Here is a 12,386-nt window from a genome sequence, read left to right on the forward strand (position 1 = left end):
CTGTTACTGAATTCAAGCCTGACCTAAAATTATACTGTGTACATTGTTTTGTATTTCATTGATGTTTCCCCCTCCACATCAAGCACAGATTCTTCTCTCGTAAACGCATAAAACTGGGCGGAGCACCAAGAGCCGTCAGCACTGATTACTCACGGTGAGTAAATGTATGATTGGACGAGTGCACAGGATTTGGGAGGCACGCAGACCAATGAGATTCTTAGATTTGGGAAACGGGGTTACTGTCGTGAGGGGGCGTGGGGTGCCCTGGAGAGACCCCAGAGATAAGCGCAGTCAGGAGCGCAAAAACACTCAGTTGGATACACGACGCACAGAGAACCTGCGCAACCGCTACTAAATCCAATTTGGCTCACCAATCGTACAGATGTACACATTTCGTACGTTTTCAAATCTTTTCCATCGCATAAAAAGGATTTATTTGATTTGACTCAGTTCATCACGTGGCATGAGTTTTAATTAACCTAATTACGGGCAAGTAACAGCCACTCAGTTGCTCATAGCCATATAGCTACTTTTTTCTTTTTAAACGCGGGTGTAGTGTCTTTACGCATTCTTTGGTCAATAATCGTGGTGATGTTACTGGACGCCGGCCACCAGATTTCTGGTTTAGGGGTTGGCACGTTCACAAGGCATCACTCGGCTGTGAGCGAGACCCAGGACAGAGATATGAGTTTTATGGAATCGGCGCACATGGGCGCGTTCAAACTGAACCACCCCGATTTGTCCCCAGGCCAGAGCGCAGCTTTTGCGCCACAAGCAAGCAGCTATTCTGCGGCCGCTCTTGGAGCGCATGCGGCGGCGCACGCTGCCTCTTTCGCCAGCTCCACTTTTAACTCCACCAGGGAGTTCCTCTTGCGCAGCCGAGGATTTGGGGATTCGACTCCGGCCAGTGGACAACACCCCATCTTCAGCTCCACATCAGGGTCTCTCCATCACTCTCACCCAGAAGGTCAGGGTCACCTACTTTTCCCCGGAATCCACGAGCAGCACGGGTCCCATCACGGCTCTCCAAACATCCTGAATGGACGCCTTGGATTACCCGGTGAGGTTTTCGGGCGGACGGAGCAGTATCACCAGGTGCCCAATACGCGGGCCGATCCATACAGCCAATATGGCCTAAACATGAGTATGAACATGGCGCACCATCCAGGCGCGTTCTTCCGCTACATGCGACAACAGTGCATCAAACAAGAGCTTATTTGTAAGTGGATCGACCCCGAGCAGCTCGGTGACCCCAAAAAATGCTGCAGCAAAACTTTCAGCACCATGCACGAACTGGTCACGCATGTGTCCACTGAGCACGTTGGCGGGCCAGAACAGTGTAACCACATCTGCTTTTGGGAAGAATGTCCACGGGAGAGCAAACCATTCAAAGCAAAGTACAAATTAGTGAATCATATCCGAGTGCACACGGGAGAGAAACCCTTCGCGTGCCCATTCCCGGGATGTGGCAAGGTGTTCGCGCGTTCGGAGAATTTGAAAATACACAAACGGACACACACTGGTAATTATTTCAATTCGTGTTTACATACTAATTTAGCTGTAGCTATATGAAAAATGTTTACATCTCGTTTTTACATTGCCATTTGAGTTGATTGCCATACTTTGACCTTGCCAAAACAAACACACACACTTTGTTTCTATTTTGTTGCGCACTTGGGTCACAGCATTAGCTAGACAAGTCAGTTTAACATCACACAAATATATATATATATATTTTCATTAAGACTGATGCTTTTGTAAATGTGAATTGTTGTTGTTGGAATGCGTAAATTGGAGGTCTCCCAATTGCGCCATCATTCCTGTTGCAGCCAAACCACTTTTTGAGAAAGTAGTACTAGTAGCAGCCTGTTCATTAATTCAGCCTTCTGTGATTGTAGACAGAGCGGTAAACATATGCTGAATGGAAAAATATTCTTATCTTTTAGGAGAAAAACCGTTCCTGTGTGAATTCGAAGGCTGCGACAGACGCTTCGCCAACAGCAGTGACCGGAAGAAGCACATGCACGTTCACACGTCTGACAAGCCATATCTGTGCAAACTCTGCGACAAGTCCTACACACACCCCAGCTCCTTGAGAAAACACATGAAGGTGAGAATTGAATCCAGCAGTCAACTTTTATCCGCTCATTACTGCTGGAACCCATCCCCAAATGTCTGTACGAGTTTAGACATGAACTGTAACTGACGTTTTCTATTACTTGTATATAGGTTCACGAGGATCAGGCTCCAATAGCGGACTCCTCTCCTGCTGGAAGCTCCGGGTACGAGTCCTCCACTCCGTCCAGTCTGATCTCTCCATGCTCGGAGACGCACAGCACCTTGTCGCCTGATTCTGCCGCGCTCAACAGCAGCGGGCACAATAGCTTAACGTCCAATTTTAACGAGTGGTACGTTTAAGGACTCCGCCAAGAACTGCATATCCTAAAATAAAATATTATTTGTAAATAGCAAATGAGGGTTTATGTTCTCAGCATGTCGGTGTTGCACTGTGAATAAAGAAAGCCGAGAATTAATATGTGTCTAAAAATGCAGGCAGTTTTCTTCAATGAACAACATGTCCTTTGGTAGCTAATGCGTTGCCAAAGACAAAGAGTGGATGTATTTTTAATTTTGGTCTGTATTAATTGTTTTACAGTAACGTCGGGTCAAGTTACGATGTTTGAATAGCCTACAATGTATCTGTCATAGATTAGAGCTATTTGACGTTTCATGATTGTCTTACCATGAAAGTATTTTCGGGGATCCTTAAGTGCCCAAGTCAAATGTTGTACAGTGAAAATGGACACAATTTCGTGAATGTATTTTATTGTACGAATAATTATTTGTTACTGATGTAGAAATCATCCACTTCGAGTTAGAGTATTTAGAAATGTCTCGTTTTTAAATTATGGTATAGCTTATACTTGATAAAATACAAAATATTTATGGAAAAACTCGACGAAAATGTGTACAGAATTGTTACATTTAAAGTGTTTGTACATTGTTATTCAGTTTAATGATGTAAATTCTTGTGATAACAAATGCCAAACATTAAAATGAAGGAAAATATTATATAAAGGCAATAAAATGAAACAAATCTAAACGAAAAACTCATTCGTTCATTTACCATTTATGTGATTACCAGGAAACATTTTTTTTATCTGTTTATGTTTTACGAATTTTAGTTGTGCACTAAAATAAAACATTTTTGTTTTATTCCGTAAAACTCTGCCTATGGAATTTCTTCCAAAAAGTTATTTATTTTATGTATTGGTCACTTTACATAAACTGATCAAATGGTCAGAAGAGATTTTTTAAGACCACACATATTCCGTATTTTAACTCCAGAGACGTAAAGAAAAAATATATGGATGAATAATACTGATAATCCAAAAACGGTTATTTTGTCCAGTTGTCATTTTCTAAAATAAATAAATAAATAATAATAATAATAAAATAGATGAAACAAATGACAACATTTGTATAAAAAGTTAAAACTCTTAATAGCCTATATAGCCTGATATACATTTATATACTGTACAGATTGGAATTTGTTTCGTTAGTGTAAATTTTGAATGTGTTTCTATTTATATTAATAACCAAAATTCTAATATCACAATTATTAAAATAATATATAAAAAATTAATACACATAAATGTGACCTGGGGTAGCTGCATATTTTCAATTAAAATATTAAAAAACTTTACAGAGTTGTGATCCGACACAGATACATTCACGACAATACATGCATTTAGATACTTTAATCCAAAAACGAATAACAATTATAATTATAATAAATAATAATGTAGCTTAATTTGAATCAGGTTTTAAGGCGTTTTATTCACCATCCCTTATTTACTATTGACTATTTCTTTGGATGCTCGTTGAGGTTTATACAAACAGAGAATTAAAGAATCAGTCTAATGGTATCTAATATTATTTAATATTTTAATAATATATTAAATAATATAGTTTATATTATGTACCCTGTTAGATAATTTTAGCTCTTTGTATAACTCGAAATAACTGTAAAACCGCACAAATTAACCAAGATAAGTCCTTATTTGAATAAAAACATTTTTAAAAACTCTTTAATGAATGGTTTTACTTTTGTGATTCGTGCAGAGAAGTCTTCAAGGTCACGGTTTTCATCAGCAACCTGTCATTCAACTTTCAGTTGTAGTGTCTCCCCCTCTGCGGGACAAATTTCATTCTCTGACATCGCAGCACATTCTGATTGGTCGTGAGAGCAAACACCCCCAAATCGTGTGAGTTACGTCGTCAGTGCGCGCCGCTCTCCTCTCAGCAGCTCTCCGACTATCATGGCGGCTTACAGAAGCGCTGCAGGCTTTCAAAGAGTTTTGCATGCTGTTAAGGTGAGCGTTTGATATCCGAAATCGCCTTATAAAGGAAAACATCCAATTGAACTAATTTGATGACTTTTCAGAGTTATGAACGAAGCATCGCAGCTCTATCTTACTCTGCGTTCTGGCTTATCTTAAAAAGACCAACAAGAATGTTCACTTGGTTTGACACTAAACGTTACATGGACAGTTTTGTTGATTGGTAATTGTCAAGTATAAGGATACATAATTTCTCTTTGTACGTATGTCCCTGCTGAAAAATCCAGCTTAAACCAGCCTAGGCTGGTTGGCTGGTTTTAGCTGGTCAAAAAGGCTGGTTTTAGAGGGGTTTTGGCCACTTCCAGGCTGGTTTCCAGCCATTTCCAGCCTGGTTTTAGCTGGTCAGGCTGGAAAATGACCAGCTAAATCCAGCTAAAACCAGCTTGACCAGCCTAGCCAGGCTGGAAGCCCAGCCAAAACCAGCTATGTCCAGCTTAAACCAGGCTGGTCAAGCTGGTTTTAGCTGGATTTAGCTGGTCATTTTCCAGCCTGACCAGCTAAAACCAGGCTGGAAATGGCTGGAAACCAGCCTGGAAGTGGCCAAAACCCCTCTAAAACCAGCCTGGTCGACCAGCTAAAACCAGCCAACCAGCCTAGGCTGGTTTAAGCTGGATTTTTCAGCAGGGGTGTCTTGTTTTTCATTGTTGCTGTGATTGAAATTAAATATCAATATCACTAATGACTGTGATGTTGTGTCAATGTCAAAAGGATTTTAGTTATGGTTTCCCTTGCTGATTGAGCTGTGATGCCAAAAGCATTTGATATCCGGACATTAAACGGACTATTGTCTGTTATTTAGTTATTGTGTAATGATAATGTCTATTGTGAAATCCGACATTTATGTGACAGAAGCTCAGTAATAACTTCGTAGCAGCTTGCCATTTTGAGATTGAAGTAAGGTTGGTTTTATATTCACACATTTGTACAGTGACAATTTGTGACTGGGCATGGGCCAGTATAACCCAAGTTTCTGACGATTTGATAACCTTGAATAAAAATACCACGGCTTTGCAGTATTGTGATTACTGCTCTAAAATAAATTTTTACATGTCTGAGTAAAAAGAAACATCTCTATTGAACACTATATATATATATATATATATATATATATATATATATATATATATATATATATATATATATATATATATATATTCGGAAACATTTATAATTTTTAACATAAACTTAACAGTAAACATGTCAGGCTGAAAAGTTCCAATAAATCCTTGACTTCTGCTCTTTTCCTTAGTTTCAAAAACACAGATTTCATTTCAACACATAAAAAATACATTAAAAAAATATTTACGTATACCTTAGTAACGGTATGACAGAAAAATTTACCTTGACTTTTCCAAACCGTGGTAAACCTTGAAACCAGTTATTGTCCCATGCCTACTTTTGACATGGTGCCTATATTGTTTACCACTCTACTTTGAAGCAAATGTGACTTCAAAAGATTATTATCACTATATAATTGACTGTGAACCATGTTGTGCTTTGATAAACATTGGCTGCTAATATGATTTCCATATTTAGAATCTGAAAATAATGCTTTTGTGACATATTATTAAGGAGAAAGTCTACATGTGCAACATATTAAACCAACTTTACCTCAGTCTCTTAGTGTGCATCTATCATTAATGATAGTCTCGCAGATAGGCATGGGATGATAACCGTTTAAAAGGTACATAACAGTTTGGAAAAGTCAAGGTTTTAAAACCTTCAAAATTTCTGCAATACTGTTCCTAAGGTATTTGTATGATTTTTATTTACTTTATTTACTTTATTATTATTATTTTTTACGATAGCAGTATATCCAGCAGAAAAGATGCCGTTTTAAATTGTAAAAAAATCTGCTTTTGAAAACAGCTGAAGTCAATAATTCATTTAGCCTGTTCCAAAATATTATAAATGTTTCTCAAAATAAAATATACTGTGTTTAAAAGGGAAAAAGGTTTTGTTTTTTACCCAGACATTTAGATAAAATATATTTTAGAGCAGTAATCACAATACTGCAAAACTGTGAAACCGTGATATTTTTATCCGAGGTTATCATAACGTCAGAATCTTAAACCGGCCCATGTCTACTCGCAGAGCTAGTGAGCAGTTTTTATAAGATCAGATTTACAAATAAAGCAACAAATGTGGTTGTTCAGATTAATAATATTAACCAAAAACGTTTACGTTTTATTGTAAAAACAGTTAAGCGGAACTTAAACACTGCATGGTAATTAGTCATTATTTGTACGGTGATAAATATACAACCTATATTTTTTAAAAACAATTTTGAAATCAAATTCACATATTTCTGCAATTCAGATAAGTAACAAAGCAAAATAATTCATTAGAAATTAATAAATGCTTCAGTGGCATGTATTCCTGCATTTTTTTGGCATCACAATGTACAGTAAATAAATGATTAACATCTCTCTGTCTTTCAGCATGTGTGTTTTAAGCAAAGGTGTGGTGTTATAATCTGCCGGTACTCTACTGTGATTGAGCCTAATGACAAGGTAAGTCTGAGAAAAGAAAAGGAATTCTTTGATTTAATGAAATAATGCTTTTTTTTTTAATTGCATATTTTTTCTTACTTAAATCCCTTACACCTTTTTAAAGGTGCTTTTGAGTTGTTGTTTTTTGGATGTATAATATTTTGGCCGGTGAGATCTTGTATTGACTGTGCATCTACATCCTATTTAACACTGCTTCTTGAAATAATAACTTAAAATCTTTATGCTCGCTAAATCTATTTTTATTTACAGTAAAAACAATTTTATAAATGAAATAAAATTGTATTTTTTATTTGTTACATAAAAAAAAAACGTCTGTTTTAGCAACTGGCGTTATTTTAGTGTTCAGTGTCACAGACATAATTAGGTGCAATCATGCCCCATTGAAAATATCTAAATTATGAAATTATAAACTAGTAAAACGTGTCCACATGCTAGTAAAATTTATAATTACAACGTTTAAACAATTGTCTAAATTCTGCTGTGACTTTTAACGTGTGTCCCCGGTACAACCTGTTGAAATACACTAACTCTAAAAAAGTTATAGAAATAACAAAAATTTTGCTCTACTTCGTAGACATCTTTGAATTGATGAAGTGTCAGTAGAGCAAATAAATGAGTGGTTTAACAAAAAGTTATCTGTTTTCTTTATAATTATCAATGAATCAGGATAAACATGTTAAGCAGCAAAAATACATTTTATATTAAGGCTGCACTAGGGCTGCACAATATTGGAAAAATTTGACATTGTACATTTTTTTTTTCTGTGCGATATAAATACAATTTCACCGAATGACTTAAAGAGCTCTGTTTGGAAAGTCATTACTTTAGATTTATTGGGATGATTTTGTAGAGGAGTGAAATATAGATATGTTTTATGTATGTAAGTATATACATATAATAAACAAACTACAGTCTTAAATGAACACAATTAAACAAATATTAAAGTGAAATAAACATTGATTTATGATTTCAGATTTCAGAAAAAAAAAATCATTACATAGTCTATAGCCTATAAGTAATTAAAAAAGTAATCTTTATTTAATTTCTTTATGCACTATTAAAAGGTTTTAAACTTTCTTAAAATGCTCACAAAGCCACAGGCCGTAAAACACTTTGCAGATGATAAACATTCCTTCTTCCTTCTTCAACAATTTCTATTATGATTCTGCAATAACTCCACAAATCTCATGTGTTTTGACCTGTGCTTTATGGTCAAATATAATCCCTACTCAGCATTGCATATCGAGTGATATGACTGTTGCGGATGCACACATTGCGATATCAATGCTCAAACGATATATTGTGCAGCCCTTTTAAGCACCAACAATATTCGAAAAAGATTGAGCACCAAATCACCCTATTAGAATAATTCCTGTTACACTGACATGACAGGAATGAATCATGTGTTAAATATATTAAAATATAAACAAGTTGTAATAATATCTCGCAACATTCCTGTTTAATTGTATATTTATAATTCAATAAATGAACTTGTGGTTAGCATAAAAGGCAAAAAATCTTAATCTTAATTTTTATTATATTTAGTTTTTTATTAATGTTAAATGTCTCTGCATTATCTTTGTTAGTTGGTAAACCCTACCAAATATGTGTGTACTGGTCTTGATATCATAGACTCCATAATCATTGATTTTGGTAATGACAGCAACAAGTGGCATATGAAAAGTTGAGCTTCGGAGATCTATTTATAAGCACTGGTATATATTGAGTCAGAATTGTCATTTCTTCACCCCCTTCACTCTCAGTCTATAAAGTCAAAATCCTTTCGCATTCATGCAGCTTTGATGTGCCATTCTCTAGCAATCAGCCTTTTGCCTGGAGGGGCTGAATGTATGCGTGTTTGTGTGTTGTGGCATTGGGGGTGTAGCAATAGGAGCAGACCGGGAACTATGCTTTGAGTTTAAGAACGTGTTCTTGGGATACATGTTGCCTTAGGCTCATCTTGACACATGTTTTATGGGCAGACACTTCCTTCAGTTTTTTCCATAAATTGTTTACACATGGCAGACAACATTAGCAAACACTCATGCTTTGATCTTTTAGGGCGCACAAACATCTACTTAACAGTTGGAATCATCTAGAGATCTCCCTCATTAGAACTTGAGAAAGTTCATTGCTCTTCATGGGCAGTGCATTGGCTGGATTTCTACCACTACAACAACCTAGGAACCACACTGTAGCAACAAACCAGAATCCCCCTTGCAGCATAGCAACATCCTAGCAACTATTAACGATAATATAGTAACTCTATAGAAACACCTTAGCAACTCTATCTATTACATTTTTTTCTGTCTGTCTTTATGTCTTCATTTTGTCTATGTACAGTCGAAGTCAGAATTATTAGCCGCTCATTTATTTTTTCTTTCTCTCTTTTTTTTATATTTCCCAAATGATGTTTAACAGAGCAAAGAAATTTTCACAGTATGTCTGATAATATGTTTTCTTCTGGAGAAAGTCTCATTTGTTTTATTTCGACTAGAATAAAAGCAGTTTTTAATTTTTTAAACACCATTTTAAGGACAAAATTGTTAGTCCTTTTAGGAATTTTTTTTCCGATAGGCTACATCTGCTTTCTACTGTATATCTGTTTCTCTGTCTGCGTGTGTTTGTATATGTATGTCCGATCATCTGTCTTTTTTACTGTTTATCTGCTTGTCTGTCTTTTTTTGTTTGTCTTTCTTTCTCTATCTGTCTGTCTGCTTATCTATGTGTGTCATCTTCATGTCTGTCTGACTGCTTATCCGTCTGTGTTTATCTTCATGTCTGTCTGTCTGTCTGCCTGCTTATCTGTTTTCTACTGTATATCTGTCTGTTTATAAATCTGTATTCCTGTCTTCTCTAACCGTCTTCGTCTCGTCTGTCTGTCTGTGTATCTACCAGTCTTTCTGTCTTTTTTCTGTCTGTCTTTTTCTTTCTTTCTTTCTTTCTTTCTTTCTTTCTTTCTTTCTTTCTTTCTTTCTTTCTTTCTTTCTTTCTTTCTTTCTTTCTTTCTGTCTGGTTATCTGTGTGTCCATCTTCATGTCTATCTGTCTGCTTATCTGCTTTCTGCAGTATATGTCTCTCTGTCTACCTATATATCTGTATTCCTGTCTTTGTCTATCTGTATGTTTTTATCTGTCTGTTCATCTGTCTTTTTTCCGGCAGTCTTTCTTTCTATATATCTGTCTGTCTGTCTGTCTGTCTGTCTGTCTGTCTGTCTGTCTGTCTGTCTGTCTACTTATCCATGTGTGTCTGTGTTCATGTCTGTCTTTCTGCTTGCCTGGCTGCCTTTCTGTCTATCTTTCGTATGCCTATATATCTATCTGTGTGTCTTCTACCAGTCTGTCTGACTTTTTCCCGTTTTTCCCTTTTTCTTTCTTTCTTTCTTTCTTTCTTTCTTTCTTTCTTTCTTTCTTTCTTTCTTTCTTTCTTTCTTTCTTTCTTTCTTTCTTTCTTTCTTTCTTTTTATCTTTCTTTCTTTCTTTCTTTCTTTCTTTCTTTCTTTCTTTCTTTCTTTCTTTCTTTCTTTCTTTCTGTTTGGCTGTCTGTCTCTCTGTCTGTCTGCTTAACTATGTGTGTCTGTTCATGTCTATGTTTTCTTATCTGCTTTCCACTGCATGCCTTTCTGCTTTACTGCCTGTCTTTCTGTCTATCTATCGTCTGTCTATATATCTGTCTGTGTGTCTTTGTCTATCTGTCTGTGTGTCTACTCATCTGTTTGCTCATTTTTTTTTTCCTGTCGATCTACTTGCTTGTTTTTTTTGTGTATCTTTCTATATTTGTCTGTCTGTCTGCTTATCTATGTGTGTATAAATGTCTACAACCTGTCTGTCTGTCTGTCTACATGTATGTCTGTCTGCTTGTTTTTATAACTATATATCTCCATATGTCCATCTGTCTAGCTTTCTGCCTACCTATCTGTTTCTTTCCATCTGTTTGTTAGTCTGTCTATTCCTTTTTTTGTGTGTCTATCTACTTGCATATCTATCTGTCTAAATTCTGCCTATCTGTGTTTATCTATGTATACTATGAGTTTAGGTATCTCTCTTAATACTTAATGTTTTAAATCTTTTAAATGTCTACTTAGTGTTTTAAATCTATTTTTACAAGTTTAATTGAGTGTTTACAGTTCTGAAGATGGCTTAAGTCAGACTTGGATGTGTTTTTTTTCCATATAGCTTGGCACTTGATTGGTTGATTTTTATCTGTTCACACTCTTATCTTGTTCTCTTCACTTTCTTGTCATCTGGAAGGCAGCGTGTGGTGTGTAGCACAACTTTCCCTTACAGCTAAATGAGTTGGGCTTTAGTCAGCGTTAGAGCACACACACATTGTGGACAAATTAAGTGTTGACAAAACAAATGCCTTAATCGCTCTGTTCCCTTTTCCTTTCCACAGACCTTTGATAAAATCCTCATTGCAAACAGAGGCGAGATCGCCTGCAGGGTAAGTGAGTTTGTTCTTCAGTTTGTTTAAGGCAAAACATTAGATTTGTCTTTAGGCCATTTTTTTTTTTTTTTTTTAATGGTGAAGTCTTACATCTGTGGCATGAATGTCTTGAGCCTCCAGTGCATTTTTACTGTTCTAAAATATAAGCATTTATATTAATGTGCTCTAAAAGGTCGTAATTCCTTTTTTATTTATTAACACAGGTGATTAAAACATGTAGGAAGATGGGCATCAAGACGGTTGCAGTTCATAGTGATGTGGACTCCAGTGCGGTGAGAATAACAAATATTTAAATATATCATAAATATAGACAAGTGCAGTAAGACTCAGAAGTCCAAGAACATACATCTGATTTAAAACGGCAAATGACCAATTTGCAAATAAATCATGTAATTTCAAGAGTATTTTATTAAAAGTTGACAAATTGCTGTTACTTCATTCCTGAGATTCAACTTTTGGTTGATCATATTATATTGAACTTCTTTGTTTTAATATACAGTTGAAGTCAGAATTATTAGCCCCTTTGAATTTGATTTATTTTTTTCAATATTTCTCAAATGATGTTTAACAGAGCAACGAAATTTTCACAGTATGTTTGATGATATTCTTTCTTCAGGAGAAAGTTTTAAGCACCATTTTAAGGTAAAAATTTGTAGCTTATATTTTTAAACTGTATTTTTACTAATCTATATTTTTACAACCCATTGTTATACAATAATTTGCCTAATTACCCTAACCTGCCTAGTTAACCCAATTAACCTAGTTAAGCCTTTAAATGTCACTTTAAGCTAAATACTGGTGTCTTGAAAAGTATCTAGTCAAATATTATTTACTGTCATCATGGCAAAGATTAGGTTTCATTAAAAATGATACTAATTCTGACTTCAACTGTAACTTGACAGTTATTTTTCAGAATGTTTTTAAGGGCTTGACTATAAATAGTTTAAAAATTTGGGTCAGACATAAAGTATTTTTTTTCTTTTTTCTTATCGTGGTGTATGTATTAGTTTTTTTTATGTTTTAA

The 12,386-nt window shown here is 35.5% G+C and overlaps 2 protein-coding genes across 3 annotated transcripts in view; both read left to right on the plus strand.

Annotated features, from left to right (window-relative positions):
- zic2b (zic family member 2 (odd-paired homolog, Drosophila) b) overlaps nt 1-3,226 on the plus strand; it is a 31,995-nt gene extending 28,769 nt beyond the window's left edge. The window contains 3 exon segments of one of the 2 annotated variants that reach the window (NM_001001820.1): nt 327-1,522; nt 1,947-2,110; nt 2,230-3,057. In NM_001001820.1, the coding sequence (NP_001001820.1) occupies nt 592-1,522; nt 1,947-2,110; nt 2,230-2,418 (1,284 nt within the window). In that variant the 5' untranslated portion in view covers nt 327-591 and the 3' untranslated portion in view covers nt 2,419-3,057. 2 annotated transcript variants of the gene reach the window in all.
- Nucleotides 3,227-4,298: 1,072 nt separating this feature from the next.
- pcca (propionyl-CoA carboxylase subunit alpha) overlaps nt 4,299-12,386 on the plus strand; it is a 93,480-nt gene continuing 85,392 nt past the window's right edge. The window contains 4 exon segments of the mRNA NM_001002746.2: nt 4,299-4,376; nt 6,845-6,916; nt 11,312-11,359; nt 11,566-11,634. Of these exon segments, the coding sequence (NP_001002746.1) occupies nt 4,323-4,376; nt 6,845-6,916; nt 11,312-11,359; nt 11,566-11,634 (243 nt within the window). The 5' untranslated portion in view covers nt 4,299-4,322.

Source organism: Danio rerio, chromosome 1 (genome assembly GCF_052040795.2).
Source record: "Danio rerio strain M-AB ecotype USA chromosome 1, GRCz13ab, whole genome shotgun sequence".
Classification (NCBI taxonomy): Eukaryota; Metazoa; Chordata; class Actinopteri; order Cypriniformes; family Danionidae; genus Danio; species Danio rerio.